Here is a 25,526-nt window from a genome sequence, read left to right as displayed (position 1 = left end):
CTTGCAGCAGCATGTAGATATCAAAGTTAATAGAAGAAAACGAATTACATGATGAACTTCCAGCTATGACTCAAATTTTAACTTCCGTCATTCCCCAAACCTTTACTTTTGACACAGTTGTACAAACTGACATTGAAACAGACCCTGGCCCATCAAAAAGGACTAAAATAGACTAGATAGTACAAAATGGCAGGTGAATGTGAATGTAATCTTTATTCAATCTCTCTCATCTATAACTTATCTGTGAATTAGACCTACTGGAAATACCACGTAAAAAACGCGCGGTTCCTACTTAATAGGTGGCGGGTAATAATCGATTAAAAATAATAAATTATATATAATTGTTCAGAACAATCCGCGATGAAAAGAAAAATACAACAAATTGAAATGATAACAAATATCTTGTTTTGGCACAATGTGGGGAGCATAGATGCGCCCCGGCACATTTGGAGCGTTCTATGAATTTTTACACTTTATGGTTCATAAATGTTTGAAATTCGCGGTTAATGGCAAACAAAAGCCGTGAGCAGCAGAGCTCCATCACGAAAGTCGAATTTTTCGTTGAATGAAGAATTTAACTAATACACAAACAAATCTTTCCATAAAATGAATTTCTTGGAAATGATATCAATTCTCAATCTTATTTCTTTATATGGAAAATTTGCTATTCCTCAATAACTTCTCATTTCACAAGTTAACTCTCTCTCTCTCTCTCTCGAATGAAAATTCATAATTTCAATAGACCCGGTGGTCTCGAACCCTCTTGTTCAATTCCAATTAACAACAAAAAAAAAATTGTCATAATGACAAGAAATTTCGAAAATGGGAAGTAAAAAAAATCACCCTAGTTCAAAAATTACAACGATAAAATTGATTTCTGGCGTTTTGTGCTAGAAGAACTGAAGAAGAAAACTTTGAACTTGAGAAAGACAATTCTTCAACATCACCCCTACTTGCATGCGAAGTTCGAAGGGAATCATCTCGCAACTAATTGAACCTACATGTGAAATAATTTCATTTTTCAGTCGCTTTTCGTTTGACCTGCAGATGTGAGCAAATGTCAAAACCATTTTTTTTGCACTGCGATCCCTCGAAATATTCATTTGTTTGCAACCAAACTCTAATAACATCAATCCGCCGCCAAAAAAGCCATGTATGCTAATTTTGAACCAAATCGGACCCATGGCAATAGCTTTTCACCCCTCATAACTTTGTTAACTTTTTCTTGACCCCCCCTTCCCATATATCGATAAAGTAAAATTGCGTCCTCAGAAAAACGCAAGGTCCATTGTAACATTTATGGACTATGGTGATTCTAGGCTTTTCGAATGCTCGGTGAGCGGTATATTGCCATGTTTATAAAGAAAATTTCTGTTTTCCGGATTCACTATTATATAAGCGTGTATCAAGTTAAAGTTAGTTCAATATAGTTAATAGTTAATCTTAACACTATTTATTAACCTGTAATGTACACGTGCACAATTAATGTTTGTCCAATATATGCATTATATCGCAAAAGCAAAGTATTTCGAAAATATAGTGCTCTATCAAACTAAACATGAATCTAAACTAAAGGATAATGCTTATAGAATTATAACGATCCGAATAGCATCACTCGGAACACAAAACAGAAATATTATTTACAAAAAGTGGTCAAGAGAAAGATCAAGCTACAGAATCCATTTCAAAATTGCAAAATCTTTACCAAAATTATATAAAGCAAATGTTTCTATGAATTTCATAAAACCTCTAAGTAGACCTTTTTAGGAATATATTAATGAGGTCATTTATAAACGCTGTTATAACATACTTCTGCAGAAAATTTAAAAACCTTTATGATATTCTAGTAAATCAGTCTCTTTTGTGGTCATAAATTGTACTGTAGGCCGTTTTGGGCCTAACAAAACTCAAAATATCTGAAAAACGAGAATTTTCATATGAAATCAGTCAATATTTTCCTTTGTTATTCTAACACTCATTTTAGGAAAAGATAGGAATAAATTTAAAAAAAATCACAATATTTTGATGGCAGTGTAGAAAAGAATAATGAAGAAGACAGTTATGTATTAACATAAGTTACGTTGAACTAGTAGCTAGCCAAAGTCCTATAATTTTTAAGTTGGAATTACTAGGAGAATTGGTAATATTCATACTAAATACACTGTTTCCACCACTACTACACCAACACTCACAATTACACTGTCTGACGCGCGTTTCGGTAACCTAATTATCGTGTTCAGAGACTGAACTAAACTAAAACCTAATGACTTGACTTACCTGTTTTATACTCATTTTTTTTTCTACTAATAAACCTTTAACCGCGAAAATTAATTCCAGCGGGAATATCCCGTTGGCGCGAATCTTCACATTTATTCCTTGACCACTAAACTGTAGAGTGGCTATAAGGAATTGGCCCTTTGTCCTTATTCAAGCTATTCATACATTTAGCAATTTCAATTTTCTCAAATTTATCCAATTATTTATTATTAGATACATTTTTTAACAATTTTACATTATTAATATTTATGTCATAATTACGACTGGCAGCGTAATCGGCAATACTCAATTTTCCGGTCCGCCCATATTTCAAATGAGTTTTGTGCTCTTTAAACCGGACAATAACGGACCTCTCAGTCTGCCCAATATACTTTCGGTCACAATCACCACAACTTATCTCATATATACCACTCTTTTGCAAATTTGGTATTTGATGCTTAGAATTGCCCAACAATTGTGTTAATGTATTGTTGGAATTATAAATCAATTTTAAACCCACTCTGCCCAATATTCCTTCCAATCCTCTTGTATAAAGAGGATTGAAAGGTATCAGAGCAAATTTATCTTGGTTTTCACTTTGAGTTTGGAGAAAAGTGATTTCACCTAGAGATTTCTTAAACCTATGACGATTAATTAACCTATTTACCATTCTTTTTTTATAACCGTTGAGTACAGCTACTTCCTGAATGAAGGACTTTTTTATTGTATCTCTCGATGGTGAGTGGAAAGTGGATTAACCGATGTACCAGGAAATTACTATTCCTAATTACTAAAGTATCTAAAAATGGTAACTGTCCATTATTTATGTAATGATTATGACTGGCAATATTCGTTTTTCGGGTCTGCTCATATTTTCTGCCCAATATACTAAATCTTTCCAATCCAATTCAGTTCATAAAATATAGTTCAGTGAACAGAACACCTAGTTAGTAGATTAAATATTACGTCACTTTTGTGAAATACATAAAAACGTCATCATGCGAAAAATCAGCTCTCCAGTAATAAGTAAATAGCATGACTAATAATGATTTTGTAATTTATTTACCCAGTATGTCTATATTTGAATTAAAAGATTGTTACTAAATATGCGGATGTTAACAATATAAGTAGAATACAAACAAATTAAGAAGTCAAATTCCTTTTTCAATTATCAAAGGCCGACCTTTCGAGTATTTGTCAAAACGATTATTTCTACTGAGTTGTCAGAAATTTTCATTTGATTCATATGAATATTGTGCTGACGTATCAATCATGTGATGGAAGACCTCAACCTTTTCTACTATAGACGAATGTTAATTGAAAAAAATTTCTCAAACTTTCGTCATCGTTCTAAACTAAAAGATGAAGATGAAGAAAAAAAATATAACATTTTATGCTTCCTTTATTGATTTAGAGAATAATTATAAACAAAGTATCCATATTTTTGAAACTTTAATTTATACTTTTGAAACCCTAATGAGCCAAAAAATTTTACGAAAATTATTTAAACATTTTTTTAGTTCAGAACGATGATGAAAGTTTGACAAAATTTTGTCAATTAACAATTTTCTAGTTTGTGAAACAATTGACTTAAAAGTTTAAAGTGTAATAAAATCAAAAATATTTAGACTTCTTAGCTGTAAGTGAAAAGCCAAACATAATTTCTTGAAGGTATTCATTGTTTATAAGTTTCGATTTTTTTATGGACTTATTAAGTTTTCATGCACAATGACCTAGACATCAATCCGAATCAATTTGAGCTTGTAGACTGTACTATATTAATAAAATACTTATTATCATATGTTCATTTTATTGTTGTGTATTCCAAAACTATGTGAAATATGATGTTAGCTAGCTTATAATCAGCTGAGCCGTGGATGTTTGTGAACATAAAATACATCTTACGCTCACTATACATTATTACATCGATACTTATTGAGGGACTCCTAGCTTTTAGATCCTGCAAGAATTCCTCGTAGATGCATTTTGAGTGAAAATAACAGCAAACGAAAAACGTTATTTTTAGAAAACGGAAGCGAGACTTGTTTTTTATTGGTATGATTTTAGGAAACGGAAGAAGCACCTCCGGAAGTTACTACTGAAGACCCTGAATATATGGATAATGAGATAGATGATGATGATGATGAAAACGACATAGAAGACGTCAAAAATGATATATTTTCTGATAAAGAAGATTGTTCTATGCAGGAATACGAAGTGCTCAAGGTAAGAATTTCCATTATTTATTTGAAGATTTTGCTTCTATATGGGACTAAAATTATTGAATAATCGTTCCAGATTCTTGAAAAAAATTTTCTTGATGACTTTCTGAAATTTTTTGATCAAGTGAGTTAACGTAAACCTCTTAAAATATCTTGAAGTACCCCATCCACATAAGTGGACGTGGAGAAGTGTATATAATTGTTAATATCATCTGTAAGTAATTAACTACTTTAAATTTTGTTTGAAAAATCACTTTAAAAAAGGAACTACAGTAGGAGATACATTTTCTCCTTTTTCTTTATAATGTATAGCTCTTTAATTAGCACACGATGATTTTTCACCTGAAACATTTCTACTCTTTTTTTTTAATAGTTCTAACGATTGCTCACGTCGTAAAGAAATTTTCTGGTGATGCCTTTGGACCTATATACTTTAAGCAACATTTTATATATCTCGTCAGCCGTTTGAGCTAATTTATTACTTGATGTTCACTCGTTGCTCTTTTGAACGATGTCGTAGAGAGTTTTTCTATAATATCGACAAGATCCAGTTAGATGGTGCTGTCATTGGATTGTCTCGTGTAATGGCCTGTGCGTTGCACACGTTACAGCTGAGATATTGGATCATACACTGCATTTACAATTTATGAACAGTTATTTTTGGTAATTTGAAAGAATGTATCAATACAGCTATCAATGACCTCTGACCTCACATGTCTACACGTGTTCCTGTAGGTCATTAGTTCGCTTAGAGATTTACTTCACTTCTGCTCTGCTTTCAGAAGTTTATATGAATCTGGTTTACCAAGATTAACCTCACTTTTATGGCTCGACTCTAATAAAATTGTACCATAACCGAAATGAACGACTAATATATTATAACGATAAAATTGATCATTTCAAAAAATACTTTTTGTTAAATAAATATAGTTCATATACACTTATTCCCCGAATAAAGTACGACATTTATATTTTTGTTCAGTAGAGTTTCCATTAAATTATGTCTGGCTTTCAAAAACTCCTTCCTTTTTTCAGGATAATTTGTTACTCTACAACCACGCCAGGTTGATGTCTCAGAACAATCACAGCAAAGATTATCTGGTCTCCATTATGTTTTCTCATTACGACAGAAACAACAATGGAAACTTGGAAGCTACGGAGTTGAATGAGGTAAGGATATTATGAAGCGAGGATGTGCTAGTCCTTTAAATGGAATTTATTAGCATAGCCGGAAAGACATCATTTCGAAATTGTAGTAATAAATTGTTCTATTATGTCAGACGGCGGCGTGCTCTGTTAGAAACTGTTTTGACAATCTGACTAATAAAAGTTTTTCATAATGGGTTACAGTGTGAGTATTAATTAAGTTTATATATTCTCACACTTTTCATTAGTCTGTGATATAAAAACCAAAGAATAAAATGAAGTCCTCGAAGATAATCCTCGCAATGATAGTTATTTAACCAACAAGTACATATATAAAGGCAATTGATGATAGAGATCGTTAATCGCATTTTAAAGATCATACTTTTTGTCTGACCGCATATTTTCTAAAATAGAGAAAAACAGTTTACAACTTTTATTTTATTTATTAATCACCACCAAATTTCACAATTATAAACACAAACTATTAATAATGACAGCGAACATCGTTTTAGCTTGACGTTATTGTATTTTGATCTCCTTGGTTACCGTGAAAACCATCAAAATCGTTTATTAAATAAAAATCATTCATTAATGTATGACTGATTGATTTTGAGAACGTTAATAATGGATGTAAATACATGGCCGACGAATAAAATTTGTTCTGTATTATAAAAGAAGTTATGGAAACTTTTATATAGAGATGCATAAAAGTGATGAATAAAGAGAAATTTTCCATTTTCCTCGCTTCAATTACTACTACTATATCTTATAGACTCACATGTAAAGATGAGCAGTGTCAAATTTGAATGCGTTTTGGCTAATTAGTCTGCTACTTTTGCCGCTTTACCGAGCTCGTATTGGTACTGTATTGCAATAGACCTTCATCGTTGCACGACTATCCACTTAGGAACGCTGAGTATGACCTTTACTCCACGTTCAGAATTGGTTAAGGGCTCAATAATTTACAATGCAAAAAAATGCACTAACTTGCCACTCGAAATCAAATCGATATCATATTTTAATATCATATATTAATGTTGTGTCAGCTTTATTTTATTAATATTATTGTTGTCACTAATAAATAATAGGAACTAAGACGAGGTGGACGATAACAATTTGTTTGGGAACTAGAACGAAGAAAAATGATAACATCAGGTGTTAGAAAACATAAAAGCACAATCGACAACATTACAGATCTAGAAAGAGACATACAGGAGTCTTGAGCAAACAATCAGAAATGCATAACTCTATTTTTGGCAGAGCTAAGTTTCGATACCGCATGGAGGCCTAACATAGTAAAAATCTTGAAAGAATGGAACATATATGGACAAATGCTGACTTCCATTCACAATTTTCTAAATAATAGAAATTTTCAAGTTAGGATAAATGGCTCCATATCTCACTTCAAAACCTAACAACATGGAATACCGTAGGGTTCAGTAATTAGTCCAATTCTATTCCAATTCCAACTATCAACAATATCACCACTAATTTACAGAAATCAATGAAAGAATCAATGCAGATGATCTGGTTATGTAGGAAAAAGTAAGAATCTAACAACAATGAAATAAATTCCACAATTACACATAAATATACTTAAAAAATGGTCCAGAGACTCCGGTTTTCGCTTGTCTGCAGCGAAAACCAAATGCATAATGCAACTACTCGAACTAAATGGTATTCTTCTCGGTTATGTATCAAAAATCCTATATCTAGGAATGATCTTCAACTTTCAATTAAATTGGACCGAGTACATTAAGGACCTTGTCGTCAGATGTCAAAATGGATTGAACCTATTACAAGTTCTCTCAAACAGAGACTGGGGATTTGATCAAAAGACTTTACTCTCAATCTACAGGCAAGTCATAAGATCTAGGATCTTAAACAGATACTATAATCTTTAGATGTTTAGATACCATAGCCAATCAAGCCTTACGCATAATTACTGGAGCTTACAGAACATCTCCCATCGAAAGTTCACAAGTAGAACTAGGAGAGGCTGCCACTAGCTAAAAGAAGACAATACCTAACATTGTCATGTGCCAGTACTATAATGAGCAACCATGAACATCCAAACTACAATAGCACAGTTGCAAATAGATATCAAAGCAGCAGAAAAGAGTCGACTATCCCTTTTATCAGAGAGTTTCTAAATGTATCAGGACAACTAGATATTATATATTGATATATATGCTATCCCACAAGCTTTGGCTGAAACTCAACCTTCAAACCTACAAAAAACTGTAATTTTAAGAATAATTAAATACTCCTTAAAAAATATTTTTAACTACAAATCAAAATACAATTGCATCTAATACGAAAGAACAACTCAGATGACAGATTTTTATGGGTGCCCTCTCATCGAGAAATACAAGGAAATGAAACTGCTGACAAACACTCGCTCAAAACAAGTGATAGTAACTAGACTAAGAATAGGTCACACTAAAATTACGCACGAATATTTACGTGTAGAAGTAACAAACCTGTGTGCAAATTATAACCGAGATATATACTTTTAGAATGTACATTATACGCGTCGCAAAGACAACAATGTAATTTAAGTCTTTAATTAACAAGTTTTGATTATATCACCAAATACATCGCTAATAATCAACATGGTTGGAAAAAAAGGAAAAAACTTATATTCAGTTGTGTCCACAGCTAGAGAGATTGAATAGATAATCTTCAACGTATTAAGAAGTGTTTGACTACATTTCCCAGAATTATGTAAGCGCAAGAAGTAATAGTGAACCCATCAAAGTAATGTCTCTTATGAAACATGAATCTTGAACAGCGTGTAAGTTGAAAAAGTGTTAATAAGCCCAACAAATCGTGGAATATGTCTTTAGAGATGATGTAGTAACCTTAGGGACTGTTTACATGTGATATAAGTGATTTAATTAAAATTAGTTTTGAGACATATAGTGACATCCTTCGAAATCAGAAACTTTCTCAAACAAGCGACTGAAGACTCAGATGATTCTTTGCAAAACGTTTGTGAAAACGGTGCTGCTATTGGTACCCTCCATGGAAAAATCCGTGGCCATCACTTTAACCTTATAGACCCGGAAATTTTTATGAAAACGGATCAGAATGAAGCTTTTTTCCGTGTCCTTGAATCTTACCATATTATCCATAATCATCACCCTCCACGGAAAAAAAACCGTCGTCTAATTTTAACTTAGAAACACGGATATTTTGAAACAAACCTAACCTAACTTAACCGAATCTCATCATCCGTATCCAATTGTCACGGATATTAGTCACTTGTATATCGTTGTGCAAGCATAGAATAAGAGTCAGAGAATAAATTACGAGATTTATATAGCATCAATTCATTATTACTAAGGTTATTCTTATAATCAAATTATTTATTAATAATTTTTTGTATAATTCGTTCTAAATGAATGAAAAAAATTTATATTTGGATTAAAAATGGCATATATGTCAGATTTCATCTGTAGGTGGTAGTTATACGTGGATGATATTTGTCCGTTGACGGTATTTATCCGTGGACAGTATTGATCTGTGAGTTGAAGCTTATTATTGTAACATTCACGGCTGAAATTAAAGACATCATTCGGCTCATTTTTTTTAAGATGTTTGAGTCTCTATGGTTGAAATTAGTGATACGGATTTTTCCGTGAAGGGTGCTTATAAACACCCCGTTGTAAAAAATATAGTACAATTGTTTTTTTCATCATCATGGTAATACGCCGTGGCCTAAGTACCTTTTGATACGACTTCTAGATCTTTCCAAAAGTGAAAAAGGTACTGAAAGAGGAATGTTCTCCTCTGAATAAAATGATTTTGTTGTTACCTGAGATTTTTACTAATTTGCATATTCATTCAAATCATTACCTACCATGGAAATGGATATGAATTATCAAGGAAATTGATACTGATACTGATCAATTTCACATTGTTGCTTTTCTTAATTTCAGTATGTTTGCTCATCGCATAAATTTTCTCAGAAGAATAATAACTTCAATATTGGTATGTTTACATTGAATACGAGTGTTACTATTTAAGTTTTGAGATATAACAACACTGATATGAATAAATCAAATTTGACATACCGATCATAAAGTTTGACATTTTTAATGATTAATGTACTCAGAACATGTTGTCATCTGAGTAGTATATGAGTTGTTTACAGATACCTGAAACATTTATCTTTGTCAAAAAATGGAATTGAATCGTGCGATGATTTCCTTTGAATTTCGACGTGATTTAAACCCACAGCAGTGTGCCGATCAATTCGGCTCGACTTTTGGTAATGAAGCACCATCTCGAACAACTATGTTTCTCTGGTTTTCCGAATTTAATCATGGTCGTACTTCGCTACAGGATGAAATTCGTGGAGGTCGTCCAAATGCGGTTGTTGTGCCAAAAATTATCGATTCTGTGCGCAAAATGATATCGCAATCTTCATTTGACATACCCTGATATTGAGGCATACTTGGGCATTAGCTCCACTCGCATACCTTCAATATTGCATGAACATTTGGCTGTCAAAAGATTTGTTTGCGTTGTATAACATAAGGCGAAGATTGATGGATCTATGCATATTAAACCGAAACTAAACAATAATCGACTGTATGAGTTTTTTCAAGGCGGACCAAATCCAACAAAAGTTATTCGCGCACGAAGTACGTCGAAGTAAATGGTCGCCTGTTTTTTTTGAATATCTGGACATATCGCTACCTTTCCATTAGAGCAACGTAGAAAGGTCAATTCTTAATAATACACAAGCACTTGTTTGGCAGAACATGGAAACCAATCGCAGAAGAGGAATCATTCTCGACTATGAAAATGTGACCTTTCACATAATTGTTCAAATAAAAACATAAGTTCAAATCAATAAACAGTAATACGTGAGATCTTTTTCAAGTAGCATCTGTATATCTCAAAATTTAAGCAGCCCTCGTAATATCATAGAGTGACTTGGTCATATGATAATTCATTATTTTAGCAAAAGCGTGCAATTATCGTAAATATTCGTCCTCAAGTTAAATTACCATATCGATCAAGATACTGTATCATACTACATATTACAGAGTTTGAATTCTATTCTAATGAGCTGACATGAAACTCACGATCAAGGTATCACATAATTGCTTGATAATGAGTACTCAAGACCCCATATATGTAGAGTCGTACGCTGTAGATTAAATATAGTTTATTGAAACAAGGGTTGTTGATTTGTTTGTTGAATATAAATGTTTGCATGCACACTCGTAAAATGTGTATTTCGATAAAAAATTTAAGCAGTTGATATTATTGACTGGGTGAAAACTATTGTTATAAAAATTCGTAAAATTAGGTCTTCAGGCCTGTACTGTACAGCTACAATGCTTGATGTTGGAGTATAAACAATTTTTATAGCACGCGGTTTATTTACAGTATTTCTTCTAAATCAGGAAGGTGTATTCAGTTGTTCGTTTGGTTTCTTTTTGTTCTAGAGCTTTATAGAATTTTATTTGGGCATATAAATGATTTATGTAAACGCAGTTAGTTTTAAATAAATATTTGTAGTGAATACAAAAAATTAGTAAAGTAATCGCAAATATTATTCAAGTGATATTTATGGGTGAAATATTAAAAATAGTGTATAGTGTGTAAATAAATGGAGAACGTAGGAAAAATGTTCATTAAATCACTCTACGAATAGAAAGAGTGTGAATAAATACGGAAAAAGTTACACTATAATCAAACAGAGCAAAAATATTGAAAAGGGCGATGTTGCATTATTCCATACAAAACACAATAAATATAAAACATCGAAAAATTACATATCCGCGGTAGTGTATTATTCAAAATTTGTCTATACAACAAAAACGGCCATTTTTGGACATTTATAACAAAAACGGAAGACTTCGGTAGAGGTATAAAGTATCTCCTTATAAAACTGTCGGCCATTTAAGGTCAATCGCGTCAAAGTTTATATTATATACATTTCATTCATTCATAATAAAATTTTCTCGAGCTACCATTTTCGGAAAATGAACCTCTACAAGGTATTGAGTAACATTGAGCTTTTTTTCTCAAATTGATACGAAAGAACCAGATTACTCATTTCATAATTTTTATTTTTCATTGAATTAGGAATGATCGTAATTTGAAGCACCATCGTGAATGACCATGAACGGCATATCCTCTATTATCCCTACTACGGCAACAGGGGTGATGCGTCAGTTCACTCCAGGTAAATTTTTTGTGGCTATAGTGGCAGTAAACCACGTGTGACTTCGGGGATTTTTGTATTCCTTTGTCAGTTTAGCTTCAGCCTGTTCACAGGAAATTACGCCAGTTCAGATATTCCAAGTGCTTTGAATAAATAGCATAGGGTGACGCGTAACCCTTGTTGTTAGTGATCAGTTTATTTTCTGTGCATATCAAGAAACTTTATTTTTTCATTTCAAAATGGCTAATTCAAATGACCCAAACCTTAGAGATATAATAAGGAATATGCTTTTTTATAATAGTGACAAATATCAGTCGAAACATAATTCTTCAGAATCTGAACCTGAGAGCGCTGCATTTTACAATAAAGGATCTTTGGTAAAATGTAGGATTTTATATTTTGTAGATATCTGCTCAAGAGCGACTAGATACTCTGAGTAAAGGATGCTCGTTATCTAACATGATTCAATTCGATGATACAGATCATGACGGGAAGCTTAGTATCAATGAATTCTACGTAGCGTTTAGTAAACTTTATAGTGAGTATCAACATGTTTTTTATTAAGTAGCAACTAAGATTCCTTCTACTTTCAATGTACGATAAATTCTTAGACTACAAAATGAAAATATAGATTTTGGGCAGATTTATTTTTCAATATAATCTTCTGGTAATTCAATAAAATTGACCTATGAATAAATCAACTTCCTCCACCCGTCTGAAAAGACATTTTCTCGAGGTACAGGGTATATCAACCCTGATAATTGACTTTTTCAAGTTTGTGAACCAAAAGAAGTCGCAGCTGGCCAAATCTGGAGAATACCGTGATTGGTACAATTGAGCATTTTTTTATTCTAATTGACGTCAAATCACTGTAATAATTTGGTATAGTTCGGTTTTCCAGCTGTTTGGCCTTTTTCCATGCTGTCGATGTTATCCCAGAAAATGGTAGTCATCTTTACGGCCGATAGGACGTCGGACGAAGTTCATTGTTTCTGATTTCTACTGGTGGATCGATGTTTCGTTAATTGTCACGAAACAACGTAGAAATCGCTTGAGAAGTCGCTTAAGCAGCAACAAAGATTGGTCCGAATTGGTCTCACGAAAGCGCATGTTACGTGACAATATGAGATCGAATTTTTATCACGTCACATTAATGAAACTTCAATGGATTGTAGAATTGATGCATAAAAGACATTTGATACCAAGTGAAGCCTGTTTTCCATCTATGAACATTTTTGATGGACTAGCAATCCTTTTCCTTTGAGGAAATACGCATCCCAAATATTCTATATGGCACTATTGATACGCTTTTTTCGTGAAACTTGAATTAATCTTTGCGAATTATACATAGACTAGGATTAATTTTTTCCATGAGCTGCAACCTCTTCGATGATGGTGGACAACATATATCATTTTTTGTAATGAACAAGCATGACAAGCAAATCACCATTCGTGGTATTTCTTTTATAATTTCTCGTGTTATCCCGTCATCAACGGTGACTTCCCTACTGCGTAGTTTCCTCTAAACTTTTCATTCCAATATTTATTATTTAATCAGTTCAAATGTCTTGTAGTTTACTTTAGATCATCCGATTCTAATAGGAGTAAACCAAATTAAGCTTTCTCTCCATCATGTCATTATGACTTCCTTGTTACCTTGACCATCCGATTGTATTGTTCTTTTTGTAGAAATTTATAGTATATTGTTAGCAATTTTGGTCTTAAAAAATCAGATTTACATATTTTTGGTCCCCAAAATATATCGTTTTATTCAATTTCACTAATAACTATAATATTTCTTTGTATTTTTAGGTGTTTACGTTGTTTCCTTGGATAAAGCTTTAGAAACAAATCACCTATCGGCACGTGTTGGTGATAATGTCGAAATAAAGTGTGACGTGACAGGATCTCCGGTTCCTCCTATAGTGTGGAGAAGAAACAACGTCGATTTAGCTACACTCAACGAAGAAGACGTTAGAGTTTTTGGAGATGGCAGTTTATATTTGACCAGGATTCAATTGCAACATGCCGGAAATTATACTTGTCATGCTCAGAGAAACAAGGATATCGTTCAAACACATATACTCACAGTACATAGTAAGTAATATCTGAAGAACTAAGATAAAATTCATGGAATTGTCGATGATATTCTTACCGAAGTTGAAAAGTTACTATTGGTAGACATTGTTAGTACATAAAACATCGATGTATATGTTTCAATGAACTAACAATTTTCAATCCAAATTTCGATATATTCATCAAAAAAGTTCCCAACGAGAATTATAGAATCGATCTAAAACTTTTCTTACAATGTGAATACTTCCATATGATAGCAACTATCTCCGTCTATATTTTTTTGTGAATATGTCTGTTTGAATGACCTGATGGATGACTTTAAATTTCCGCATACAGGTATATAATGATTGAGTTTTCTTTAAAAGAGTCTATGTCATAATTTTCAAAGTCTTTTCTTCAACAGTATTTTTTTGATTGAGAAAAGGTGCTTAGATTAGATTCGATTATATGAACTAGATTGTAGAGGCCGAAAATCCACTCAACTGCTAGTTTGAACTATCTACCTACCCCGGGCTGTTTACCTATTAGGTTACAACGACTTGTAAAGGGAGCAGTTTACTTCATGTGACAGAATATTTAATGTTATTGCCGTAGCCTTTGTCTATGGACAGCCTTGTAGTCATAGATGAAGTAAAAGTGTTTGGCTACTTGCAGAAACGACAAGAACTGTCGGAGTTTTTCTTCAGATTATAAATCATCGAGCAGTATCGAATGAGCTTACCAGTAACTCTATTTTGCTCATCTTTGCCTAATGGAAGAGCCTTTCGACACACCTTAGTAGAATATGAAAGAAATCTCCTAGAATCTCACTTCATGATTCTGATTTCTTTTTATTTTTTGATGACCGCGACTTAATGACTTCAGTCTTTGCAGATGATGACTTAATTATAGAAACGCGCGTCATACTGTGTAGTTGTAACTGTTGTGTTGGTATAAACAGTGTGTTCAGTATGAATATCATTAATGGTTCTTAACGGTTCCAAAAATTTCAACTTAGTTGTTCCCAGTGACTTCTAAGTCTAGGATTATGGGCATTCCCATATCAGCATATTAGATTTGACTCTATTTTATGAGTCAGTGTATCATATCAATGAGTTTAGTAGGAACGCAATCTCTGCATTTGACCATTGCTCACTATCGTGATATTATCAACGGGCAACTTACTTACCTTAGAAAAAGGTGCTCAATCAACAAACAAAAATTTTTTGGGTCGTTCTTTAAAAAACTATTGAAGGCATTCAATTTATTATTTGACATGGTATTTCATGGAAAAACAAGGAAAATTTCACCTCTATTCTTCAGACGACCGTATATTAATTTATTGATGATATGTATATTAGTCATTAGGGCGATTGTGGTTGAATTGAGAGGAAAATGGGTGCAGTGGCTATTGTATCAGATATGTAAAAAATATATAGTTGAAAATGCAAAATTATAACAACAATCATAAACATACAAATAAATCTGTAAGGAATTATGAATTCATTACTATAGCTGATAATTAACTAAGAGTGAAATAGAGTTTCGAGGTAACAAAAATTGAAGAGGTTGGTGCAACTATAAAACCTTTTTGTTGGTCAACCAATTGACGCACTTTTCCGATAGGAGATTGAAAAGGGGTGAGAAACGGTTTAAGTGGATTTTCGGAAAAAATATTCTCCAATAAAGGGTCCTTCACAAAAGTTGTATTATCTATAAATTTTTTTCATAACCTCAAAATATGCGATAAAAAAATTTCAAACAAAACTAATTTTTTCCAATTTTTGAAAGAGTGGTCCAAATTCAACAAAACTTTTTTTGGAAATTAGCATGTTTGGTAATGAATTTGGAATAATATGGTATTTTTTCTGTGTTGTTTCTCAATTTCTATACATTGGAATGACATTTTGACAATAATTGAAACTTTAGCTCTTGAACGCGTTGTTTTGTGGACATTTTCAAATTTTTAATGTTTCTTCTGAAAATAATTTCTATAAAAGAATATTTGAAACAAAAGAAAAAATGTTTTTCATAATCTCACAGATAAACATTTTTAGGAGAAATTTTGATCAAAAAGTAAACCGTTTTCTTCTTCAAAACTTTTCAAAAGTTCCATCATCTCTAAATTAAAATCGAAAAACCAATCTTACGGAAATTTTGAGATAATGTGAAAAATGTTCTTCTCAAAAATTGAATTTTGCATGATTTGCAGCTATTCCGGAAAAAAATTTTCACAGATATCTTTATCCATTGTAAATTTTGCAAAACATTTCTCAACCTTTTTGCTACCCCTGGAAAGGATATATCGATTTGGTTGTCCTCGAGGCTTGTCTTACTATCATACCAACCCTAAAGTTGCAACAATAAAATTGCAGGTGGTAGTACTCTTTCTTCCATTTTTCAATTTGAGATATATTTTATAACTGGTTTCCACCATTAATTGACTATTTTTTGAAAAATTTCGCAGTTACCAAATTTCCTCTCAAAATTCACTCATGATTTAATATTTCTGATACGGCGAACCTTTAACTACGTAGTGTCGCTCCATATTTCTGCGCCGTACATTTATGCTTAATCTATTGAGGCAGATCATCTCACATCTCTATTAAAGCCGCAGCTCATTTGTATTTTACATGAGGACGAACAAAAAGTATTCTCCCAAGAAAATACCAAATGACATGACCTGCTCCTACCTATGTGTATTCAACGTCATAATAATTACCACGAAAATTATTGGGGTCCCCAAACCAAGCAGTGGTAGTTGAATTGTTTTGTTCCCCTCTTCGACGTTATTGTGTTTCTTCGTTCCATCAAACGATTCAAGCAAAATCGATTCTAATCTGGAAAGAGAACTTTTGCTAATAGGCATTATTCCAATTGTCGTGTAGCTTAGCTCTCTTCATTTTGGCTCACCAATGGTGTGGCCGAAGTTTCTAGTATGGCCTCTAAGTCTTCTCAAAACATTTCCATCACTTGTGTTTTTAGTTTTCCAAGAGGTTTCTTCTAGTTTGCGTTGCATTTTATTTTTGATTTTTCTCGATATTCTCTTTATATCTCGAGATTGTTTTCATGAGGTCAGTTATACTTTATTCTTTTAAGTTACTATTTTTAGCCTCATAGTTAGTCACTGTTCATTTAATAGTATAGTGTGTCGAAGATTTAAGCTTACTTATGAAGCTCCTGAATGATAATATTGAAGTGAGTTGAACTTCGCTTAGAATTTATAATCAGTAATATAGGATATAATATGAAAACGTTCTACAAAATTATATGTACTATTGCCTAGAAAAAGGCATCTTTCGAAATGAATATTTCATAATTCCATACTTTCCGCTCTAGCTCAAAATGGTGTCCGAATTATTTAATGTAGCTCCGATTTTCCTGAAAATTTAGAATTAAGCTCATCTTACACCCCCTATCAAGATCTACATGGTAGCAAGGTGTGCAAATTGTTTTTAGGGGGGAAAACCACCACTTATCGAAAAATACCAATATTATAGTGCTTCCTATTTTTTCCCAATTTAAATGTTTTTCGTTTATGCCACATAAATATCTTAACATTTTGTATAATAATAATTCTTATTATTCAACTCTTAAAAACTACAGAGAATGAAATAAAAATAAATCTAATGGCTGCCAACTTTTGGATTTTGCATTCTTTTTGGTATTAAAGTTTCTTGTCTTTACTTGAAGTAATTTTTAATTGTCTATACCCTGTCAACCATTAAGAACCACCCCTTTGATGAAAAAAAAATTTAATGACTGATAATGTTTTGATTTTTAATTCTTTCGGTATTCAAGTGTATTTTCCGAACACGAAGTAATTTTTCATTCTCTACACCCTGACACCCCTTAAGAACCACCTTTTTTACCAAAAATACGATGAAAAGTTGAAAGGAAAAGGGAAAGTTGAAAGGAAAGTATAAAATGAATAATTTACAAATTTTGCCTAATTAAGATGCATTTAAAGTATGATTATCGTATTCTTCAAGAAATTCAGCGTATATTTTATTTTACAAGTTTTAGTCTATCTCTTATCTCTTCAAACAAGAGGTGGGGGGAAGCGGGAACTTTATTTTGAAAAAACGCCTTTAAGTCCAGTTCTACTTAACCTATCTATGCAAACTTAGTCTTTTTTAAGGGAGCTTTTTTCTACCAATGTAAGAGTTATAATTTCGAAACAACCTAATGAGTAATGTATACGCTAGAGGGCGCTATTTATTTATTTTTTTAAATCTAACTATCCTTGAAACATGTTGAATGGAAACATGCAGTTTTAATTAAGGAATATAATAAAAATTAAAAGTAGACCAAATTTCCAACAGAATAGCGAAAACCGTATATCTTTTTCGTTTTTTATTAATGCTCATGTTTTTCGAAATTATGTTTTTCTAATCGGCCAAACTTTCAGGTGTCATAAATAATAATCAAATAAAGGATTTGGTACAAGGAATAAGTTTAATTAAGATTTTCAATTAAATGACTTTAGTTTTAGTGCAATTTTTTTTAGCTTTAACTATTTTATATCATATCTTACTGAAATTTCAGTCGTAACGACTTTTGTTAGTAGTTATTTGAAAGGTCTTCTCAAGTTCTTTAAAAAGTATCCTGAGAATTTTTGATGAAAAATTTACCCTTTTCCCGTTATTTGAGGTTATATACTCAATTACGTAAAACAAAAGTTATTCAAGTATGTATAATTTGCTTTAGGTAGAATATTAGATCTTCAAATATCGCTTAATTTCTTTGTTTTTCTTTATAAGCTGAATTTTTGTTCATTACACTTTTTCCGATAAAATCATTACGGTTTTTTTGACGAAAAATCATACTTTTCAATTACCAATAACTCAAAAACTATTGATCTGGCGAAAAAACATTATATGAAATTTTTTACTTTAAATTTGCTGGTTTTTTATTTCTGGGGTTATTTTGGGTGAAAAATTTTCCACCCACGAATAGGGGTGTCATCCCCGGGTGGGGGGAGGGGGTGCACACTTCCTTCGGCACCATGTAGATCTCACTTTTAGAATACACACCTATTATCTGTCAAAATTTCAAATAAATCGGTGCTGTTAGAATCATGATATAATAGAAAAAAAATTTTATTCACTCTTTATTCTGGCAAAACTTTTACTGAAATGTTTTATATTCACTTTTTCAAGTGAATAATATGTGATTCCCCTTAGCCTTCCTCTAACTAAACTTGTCATATATATATTTTGCTATTGGTTATGTTTAAAGAATCAAAATCAAGATATGTCATTTTTAAATGAGATTTATCACTTAATTATGACAAAACCTAGTGTGTAATGGACAATTTCACGATACCAATTCATATTACTATGAATATTTCCAATCTAGCTGTACCTGAAGTTCATGTAACTCCAAGATTGCAGTCCAAGCGACCAGGAGAAGACGCTCTCATGTTGTGTCATGTGGCAGGCGAACCATTTCCGAAAGTAAGCAAATTTCAATTTTTCAGCTCAGTTTTGTATTTACGAGTAGATTCTTTGTGCTGCTACTTTTTTCTTTGCTGGACAAACGCCGCATTATTGTAGTAACTAATAAGAACATGGCCGATCCAGCTGAACAAATTTCAACTATATACATTGTGACGCAGTTTCTGTTTGACAATGGTACAAATGAGTCGCACTATTGTCTATATACTATTAGGAAGACGGGGAACAAGATTACACGATAATTATCGCATACGTACCAAACGACGATCCTAAGAAAGATGAGATATTCTTAAAACTACAAAATGAATTATAGAAAAGTGACAAGAAAAGAATAATAATGGAAGTTATTAACGGAAGAGTAGGGAACAAAAACAAAGGAATTGAATGGTGCTTAGAAAGACAAGGCAAAAATAGAGCATGGAAAATACAATTGAATAAGAAAGACAAGAAAAACCATAACAAATACAAGCTAGGTAGAACAAAGGTCAGAAAAATTATCGAGCAAGTGAAGAAAAATACATGGAGAACTACATTATACAGAGACAATCAAAAGCGTTTCTATAACTTGATGATTGGACAATTGAAAAAGAAATACAACCCTGAATAATATAAACGACAAAAGAGGCAAAGTAATTATGGAGGAAGACCAAGTTGAGGAAAGGTAGCGAGAATATTTCAAATAGCTAGCTCCTGAATGGTCAAGAAGAAAGTGAGAAAAGAAGAGAACGGATAAAATAGAGTAATTCTGGACTATATTTGGAGAGATACGAATAGTAATAAGTGGAAACAAAAAAAACCAAGGCGACAGGACATGATAATGTGACAAATAAAGCACTACCGGGAAGGGATGTGGGATATTTACAACATCTTATGAATATCATAATAAAAACTGGAACAATTCCTAAAGACAAGCAAATAGGAATTATATGAGGGTATTGAGATGTTACATGTTTTCTATTTTTTTATATGGTGTGGAAGCATGGACACTGATGGAAGCAGCTCTTAAAAAGCTCGTAGCTTTTGAAATGTAGACACGTATACTATTCCAGGGAAAAATAGAGGAGAAACGGAGTCCTGGAAGAAAAAGAACATCATAAATGAAAAGAAAATTAGCCAACATGATCGCTAACGTCCGATAACGGATTCGGCATTATAAGAAGAAGAAGAAGACACTAAAAGAATTATGATACGCTGATAACATGGTCATATTTGCGGAAGACGAAGGAACAATACTCCAAAATCTCAAATTCTACAATAAAATAATAGAAAAATACAATACCAACATGAACATAGATATAACCAAGTCGAAGATCATAAGCACAGGACCAAAGATACAATAACCAAATAGGAAATAGACAAATAGAACATCTCAAATACCTTAGCTCGATGATTCAGGAGATATAAAACTAGAGAAAGAAATAACAGAAAGAACAGCAAACGCAAGAAAAGAATTTAACGCGATAGAAACGTCTTTTCCAGGTAGTAATGAAATACTCAAGGAAATAAGAGTTAAAAGGATGAGTGAGGAAAAGATTGAAAAAAGAATACTAGAGGCCAGAACAGTGGGAACCAGTAACTGCGGAGGATTGAGTAAGAGCTGGAAGGACGAAATTAACAATTAACAAGCGTTTGAGAATAGAGGGATGAAACTACATAAAGTAGTACCACAAACAAAAAACGTAAAAAAACGGAAAGAGTGTTGATAGATAAGAGGATTAAGTAGATCAAGCATAAATAAGTCGCAAATAAAAGAGCAGCTCAATCCAGAGTTTGGGACGGGCAAAAACTGCGATATCTTCGCAAATGTTTACCAAACGGTACTGGATGTAGGACAAATCAGAAGGAATTATTTGTTATACATTGACTGGAGAATTATGCATGCGTAATTTATCCGCATTTTGTGTGTCGCGCTTGCTCATTGTAGACAAGAAGTATATTCTAATGAACGTTTACCATGCCCCAATGCCGCAAACAAAATGAGTCGGATTTTATTCGTTCATTTATATATTATACTGTTAAAATTTCTTGGAATGTTACCGCTCAACTTTTGACAATCATCATCACAAAGATTATATATTATTCTATGACATTCATATCATATCATCCCTTCATATTAGTTGCAAAACTGAAACCAACTCCACTTACGAACTGAACTTAACATCTTTCCTATTTTCTCAAAGATCGAAGGATCACTCTCAGTGAACTTGATACCATGGCAAAATTGAAAGAATAGAAACGTGAGTTGGTTTCACCGGATGCTGAGTGACGGAGAGAAAAAGCAATGATTTGTGCACGTTAGTTTCTTCAGCAATGTGAGGGGGTAAGCAACAAAGGGTAGTTGTTGGAAATGAAACCTCATACCCCGTTCACCCTCAGCGATTATCATTATTTCATCAAGCAAAATCTTCGAAAGTGTGTCCAAAAAAATGGATACTATGTATCACTCACTTTGGGTAGAGCCATCGTACTATGAATATGTCATTTGATTTCCTCTATTTTCGTATATATTAAAGTTGCGTAGAGTTATATTACAGGTATAATAATACCCCAAAAAACAGGTTTTAAAACGTTTTTCAACTAACTGAAAATTACCTACATAAAAGGTGTGAAAGTAATGAAGAATAGAACAGGATTCGACGCTTGGTTATGAAATGGTAACACGATATATATGTACTACGTTTGATGACATGCTTTGTATCTGATTTTGCACATGAATTTTATGTTCTGGTTTAACAAAAAGGCAGCCTTCCAATAACACAATATAGAAACGCAATAGGTATGAACTTGCCACCGCACCAATGAAGTTTCCGAAGAACTCCATAAACAAAAATTTATTTGGATAATGGAATACATCGTGGAGTTATGTGGAATAATTTACTAACGAGAAATTAGCAAAAAATTCACCACTATTCTATTCATTTCTAGGTTGAATGGCTAAAAAATGATGAGCATCTTAAAACGGAAATTCCTAGAAAATATCAAATTATTGGCAATGGTACTTCACTTAGAATAAGAAACATCGCCTTCGCAGATACGGGTGCTTATATGTGTCAAGCAGCTAATATAGGTAAGTTATTATTACTTAAATTCAAATGATCCTCAAAACTGCTAAATTATTTTTCCTCTATCCAGTTCATGAATACTTTTCTTTTATGTGAAAGTATGAAAATTGTATAGGATTTTCATGTTGCCCAGATATGGCAATCTTAAGCTTATTCTTCTTATCTCCATTCGGATCACCTTTTCATGGTATAATATTTGAAATTCTGAATGAACCAAAACGAAAAACGACGAAAGGACTATGGATGTTGGGATTGAGCGCGGGTCTATATCGATTTCAACACAAAAAGAAGGATAAAGCAACAAATATTTACTGAATCAAAAAGTAGAATAGCCAACATTCAACTTCTTGAAAATCTCGATTCGTTAATAAACATTATCATAGAAATATGTATACAAGGAGATTGTGGACTTTATTGTAAATTACAAAATAGCCTAGGTGTATAGTTTATTCAATGCCAATACAAATATATAAAAGAGTAACGTTGTAAAAAATATTTTCCAAATATTCATTATATAATTTTTCTAATTTGATTACTAATTACTTATTACTTATTTAGTGACGTTTTTAAGAAGCTAGTAGAAAAAATTAAACAAATACTTTATTTGTTATTAACAAAGTGCTCAAAATTGCTGGAATAATTACAAATGTGAAATTGAATTTATATTTGTAGCGAGTTATGGAAATGTAACTTCATTAGTTGTTGAACGCTTCATATGTATATTAGAATCTATTCCTCCAATCCAATCATTGAAAAATGCCTCTGTTCTTCTGGTACCATGTCAAAATACTGAACCACTATGTGCATTGATCAATATACAGGGTGATGCTATATTCATTTTGTTATAAGAATACGAACCCTTACGGGACCTAGCTGCTGAGATATAGGGTGTTCAAATTTTAAATCAAAATTCAAAATTGGGCATAAATCAAGAACGCCAATGAATTTTTTTTCCAAATTTAGTGACCAATATGCTCCTTAATAAAGTAATATTTTGACATAAACAATCATTGGAATACTTCAACCAGTGGCGCGCTTTCAGGGTTAGTTGTTTAATTTTTCTCCATATTTTTACACCACTGGAGAAAATTCTTTTTTTCATTTTATTCCAAATTGCCTGATCATTTCTAGTTAAAAAACTAAAAATGCACGGTGTTGTAGAAATTTGCCTCAAAACAAAAGTCTGCAAGCACGTAAGTAATTTACAAATTAATTAATTATTCATTCAATTTCGAATAATGATTAAGCGTGAGTAGTTCACAACAAATATAAATTATTCATAATCTCAATTTCAAACAAAAATGTATTACAATAATAACAAAATTGGCTATGGAAATAAAAATAATATCACAAATTAAATTTAAACAGAAACTGTATTGCAACAATAACAATATTGATAAAGTTTGACAGTACATTCTCCAAAAATTCATCAAACATTTCTTCCAGATAGCGCGTATAAATTGCTCCATTTAATTTATTTGTTAAAATTTATGGCCCGATTAAGCAATCTGCAACCATACCCACCCACACATTAACCGAATATTTATGCTGAAATACCCTTTCACGAACAAAGTGCGGATTTTCTTCAACCCAAACGTGACTATTTCTAGAGTTGAAAATTCATTCTCGAGTAAATCTACCCTCATTGGTATACAACACATATTTTGGAAAATTTCGATTTTTACAACACTTTTGTAAATACCAGTTTGAAAATTCCATACGCACCTGAAAATCTCTAGGTTCTAATGCATGAACACTGAACACAATGTGTATGTATGTAACACTTGTTCTTTTAGAACTTTCCTATACAGTAAAATGGTCCACTCTTAAAGCGCGAACTACAGTTCGAGTACTAAGGATGACCTTTCAAAAATATTATTCAATATTTCCTCTTCCAGACGCACGGTCCTTGTTGTACGTTGCTTTCCAGCTTTATTTCTTTTAATTTAAGTTTCTGGTTTCTTTCACCCTTCCTTTAATACTTTCAAATGTAGAATGATGTGGAATTCGACGATTGCGAAATCTTTGTTGGTATAAACGAGCTGCCATTCTATTTTTTCGAGCTTCCCCGTAAATAATTACCATATCGGTAACTCTTCAAATAAAAAATTCATTTTATAACAGTAAAATTTAGGTAAAGACTAATTAAAAATTCTTTGATTTGATCTACGAAGATCGTGTCAAATACACAAAGTATCCCGAACTATCAAAAATGTGACACGTGCCTACTAAATTATAATTAAGAAATATTGAGTAGTATTTAATTACCTGCAGACTTTTGTTTAGAGGCGGCTAATTTCTACCACACCATTCATTTTAGCTCCATGAAAGATTATCAGTTTTTTAACTAAAAATGAATAGGCAAGTTAGAACAAACTTAAAAACAAAAAATTTGCTGCAGTGGCGTAAAAAATAGGAGGGAAAATGAATAACTAACCCTGACAGCGCCCCACTAGTTGAATTTGTTCAAAGTTTGTTTATGTCAAAGCAATACTTCATTAAGGAACATATTGGTCACCAAATTTTAAATAAAAATTGAAAGGCGTCCTTGATTAATGGAAAATTTATGATTTTTATTTAAAATTTTGAACACCCTATATCTCAGCAATCAGGCCCTGTAAGGGTTCGTATTCCCTTAGCAGAATGAATCATTTATTGAGATTCCTCTGTGTTAGAGCGTTGTTGGTCGAATATAGAAACACCCTGTACTAATATACATGCTTTATTGGTGATGTGATTTTGGTTTTTCCCCATAATACACTTATATTTTCAAAAATCAAGTCTTTTAAAAATGGATTTTATAGAATTTGTGAAAACTATAAGCTCAACTAAGTAATTTTTTTCAGATCCCATTTTTAAAAATGTTTATGCTTAACAGATGTAAACTTTAAACGGCCATATCTCACTAATTTTTTTAGTTATTTTGAAGAAAGTCCGATTTTTTTCAAATGGGATGGAACATATTCTCACTATTTCTTTCCAACGAAAAAGTAGGAATCGGCATTACGTAGCTTGTTTAGCTCTGATGCTAGAAACTCTTATGAAAAATAAAGATGGAGGAGGATTTTGAAAAATGTTGCAGTTTCCTCCGAAAATGCATTGGTTTTTCATTATTGTACTTAGAAACTTCTCATTTTGT

At 32.3% G+C, this 25,526-nt stretch overlaps 1 protein-coding gene across 1 annotated transcript in view; it reads left to right on the top strand.

Moving 5' to 3' along the window:
* The window catches only part of LOC130449779 (follistatin-related protein 5-like), a 276,273-nt gene that overhangs the window by 225,815 nt on the left and 24,932 nt on the right, over window positions 1-25,526 (top strand). Inside the window, exons 6-11 of the mRNA XM_056787780.1 lie at window positions 4,324-4,482; window positions 5,514-5,648; window positions 12,217-12,349; window positions 13,624-13,908; window positions 19,228-19,325; window positions 22,251-22,392. Coding sequence (XP_056643758.1) covers window positions 4,324-4,482; window positions 5,514-5,648; window positions 12,217-12,349; window positions 13,624-13,908; window positions 19,228-19,325; window positions 22,251-22,392 — 952 coding nt within the window. The remainder of the gene's footprint in view (window positions 1-4,323; window positions 4,483-5,513; window positions 5,649-12,216; window positions 12,350-13,623; window positions 13,909-19,227; window positions 19,326-22,250; window positions 22,393-25,526) is intronic.

The sequence above is a fragment of the Diorhabda sublineata genome, chromosome 10, assembly GCF_026230105.1.
Source record: "Diorhabda sublineata isolate icDioSubl1.1 chromosome 10, icDioSubl1.1, whole genome shotgun sequence".
NCBI lineage: Eukaryota > Metazoa > Arthropoda > Insecta > Coleoptera > Chrysomelidae > Diorhabda > Diorhabda sublineata.
The sequence above is the reverse complement of the archived record's forward strand: the minus strand, read 5'-3'. Positions and strand labels throughout refer to the sequence as shown.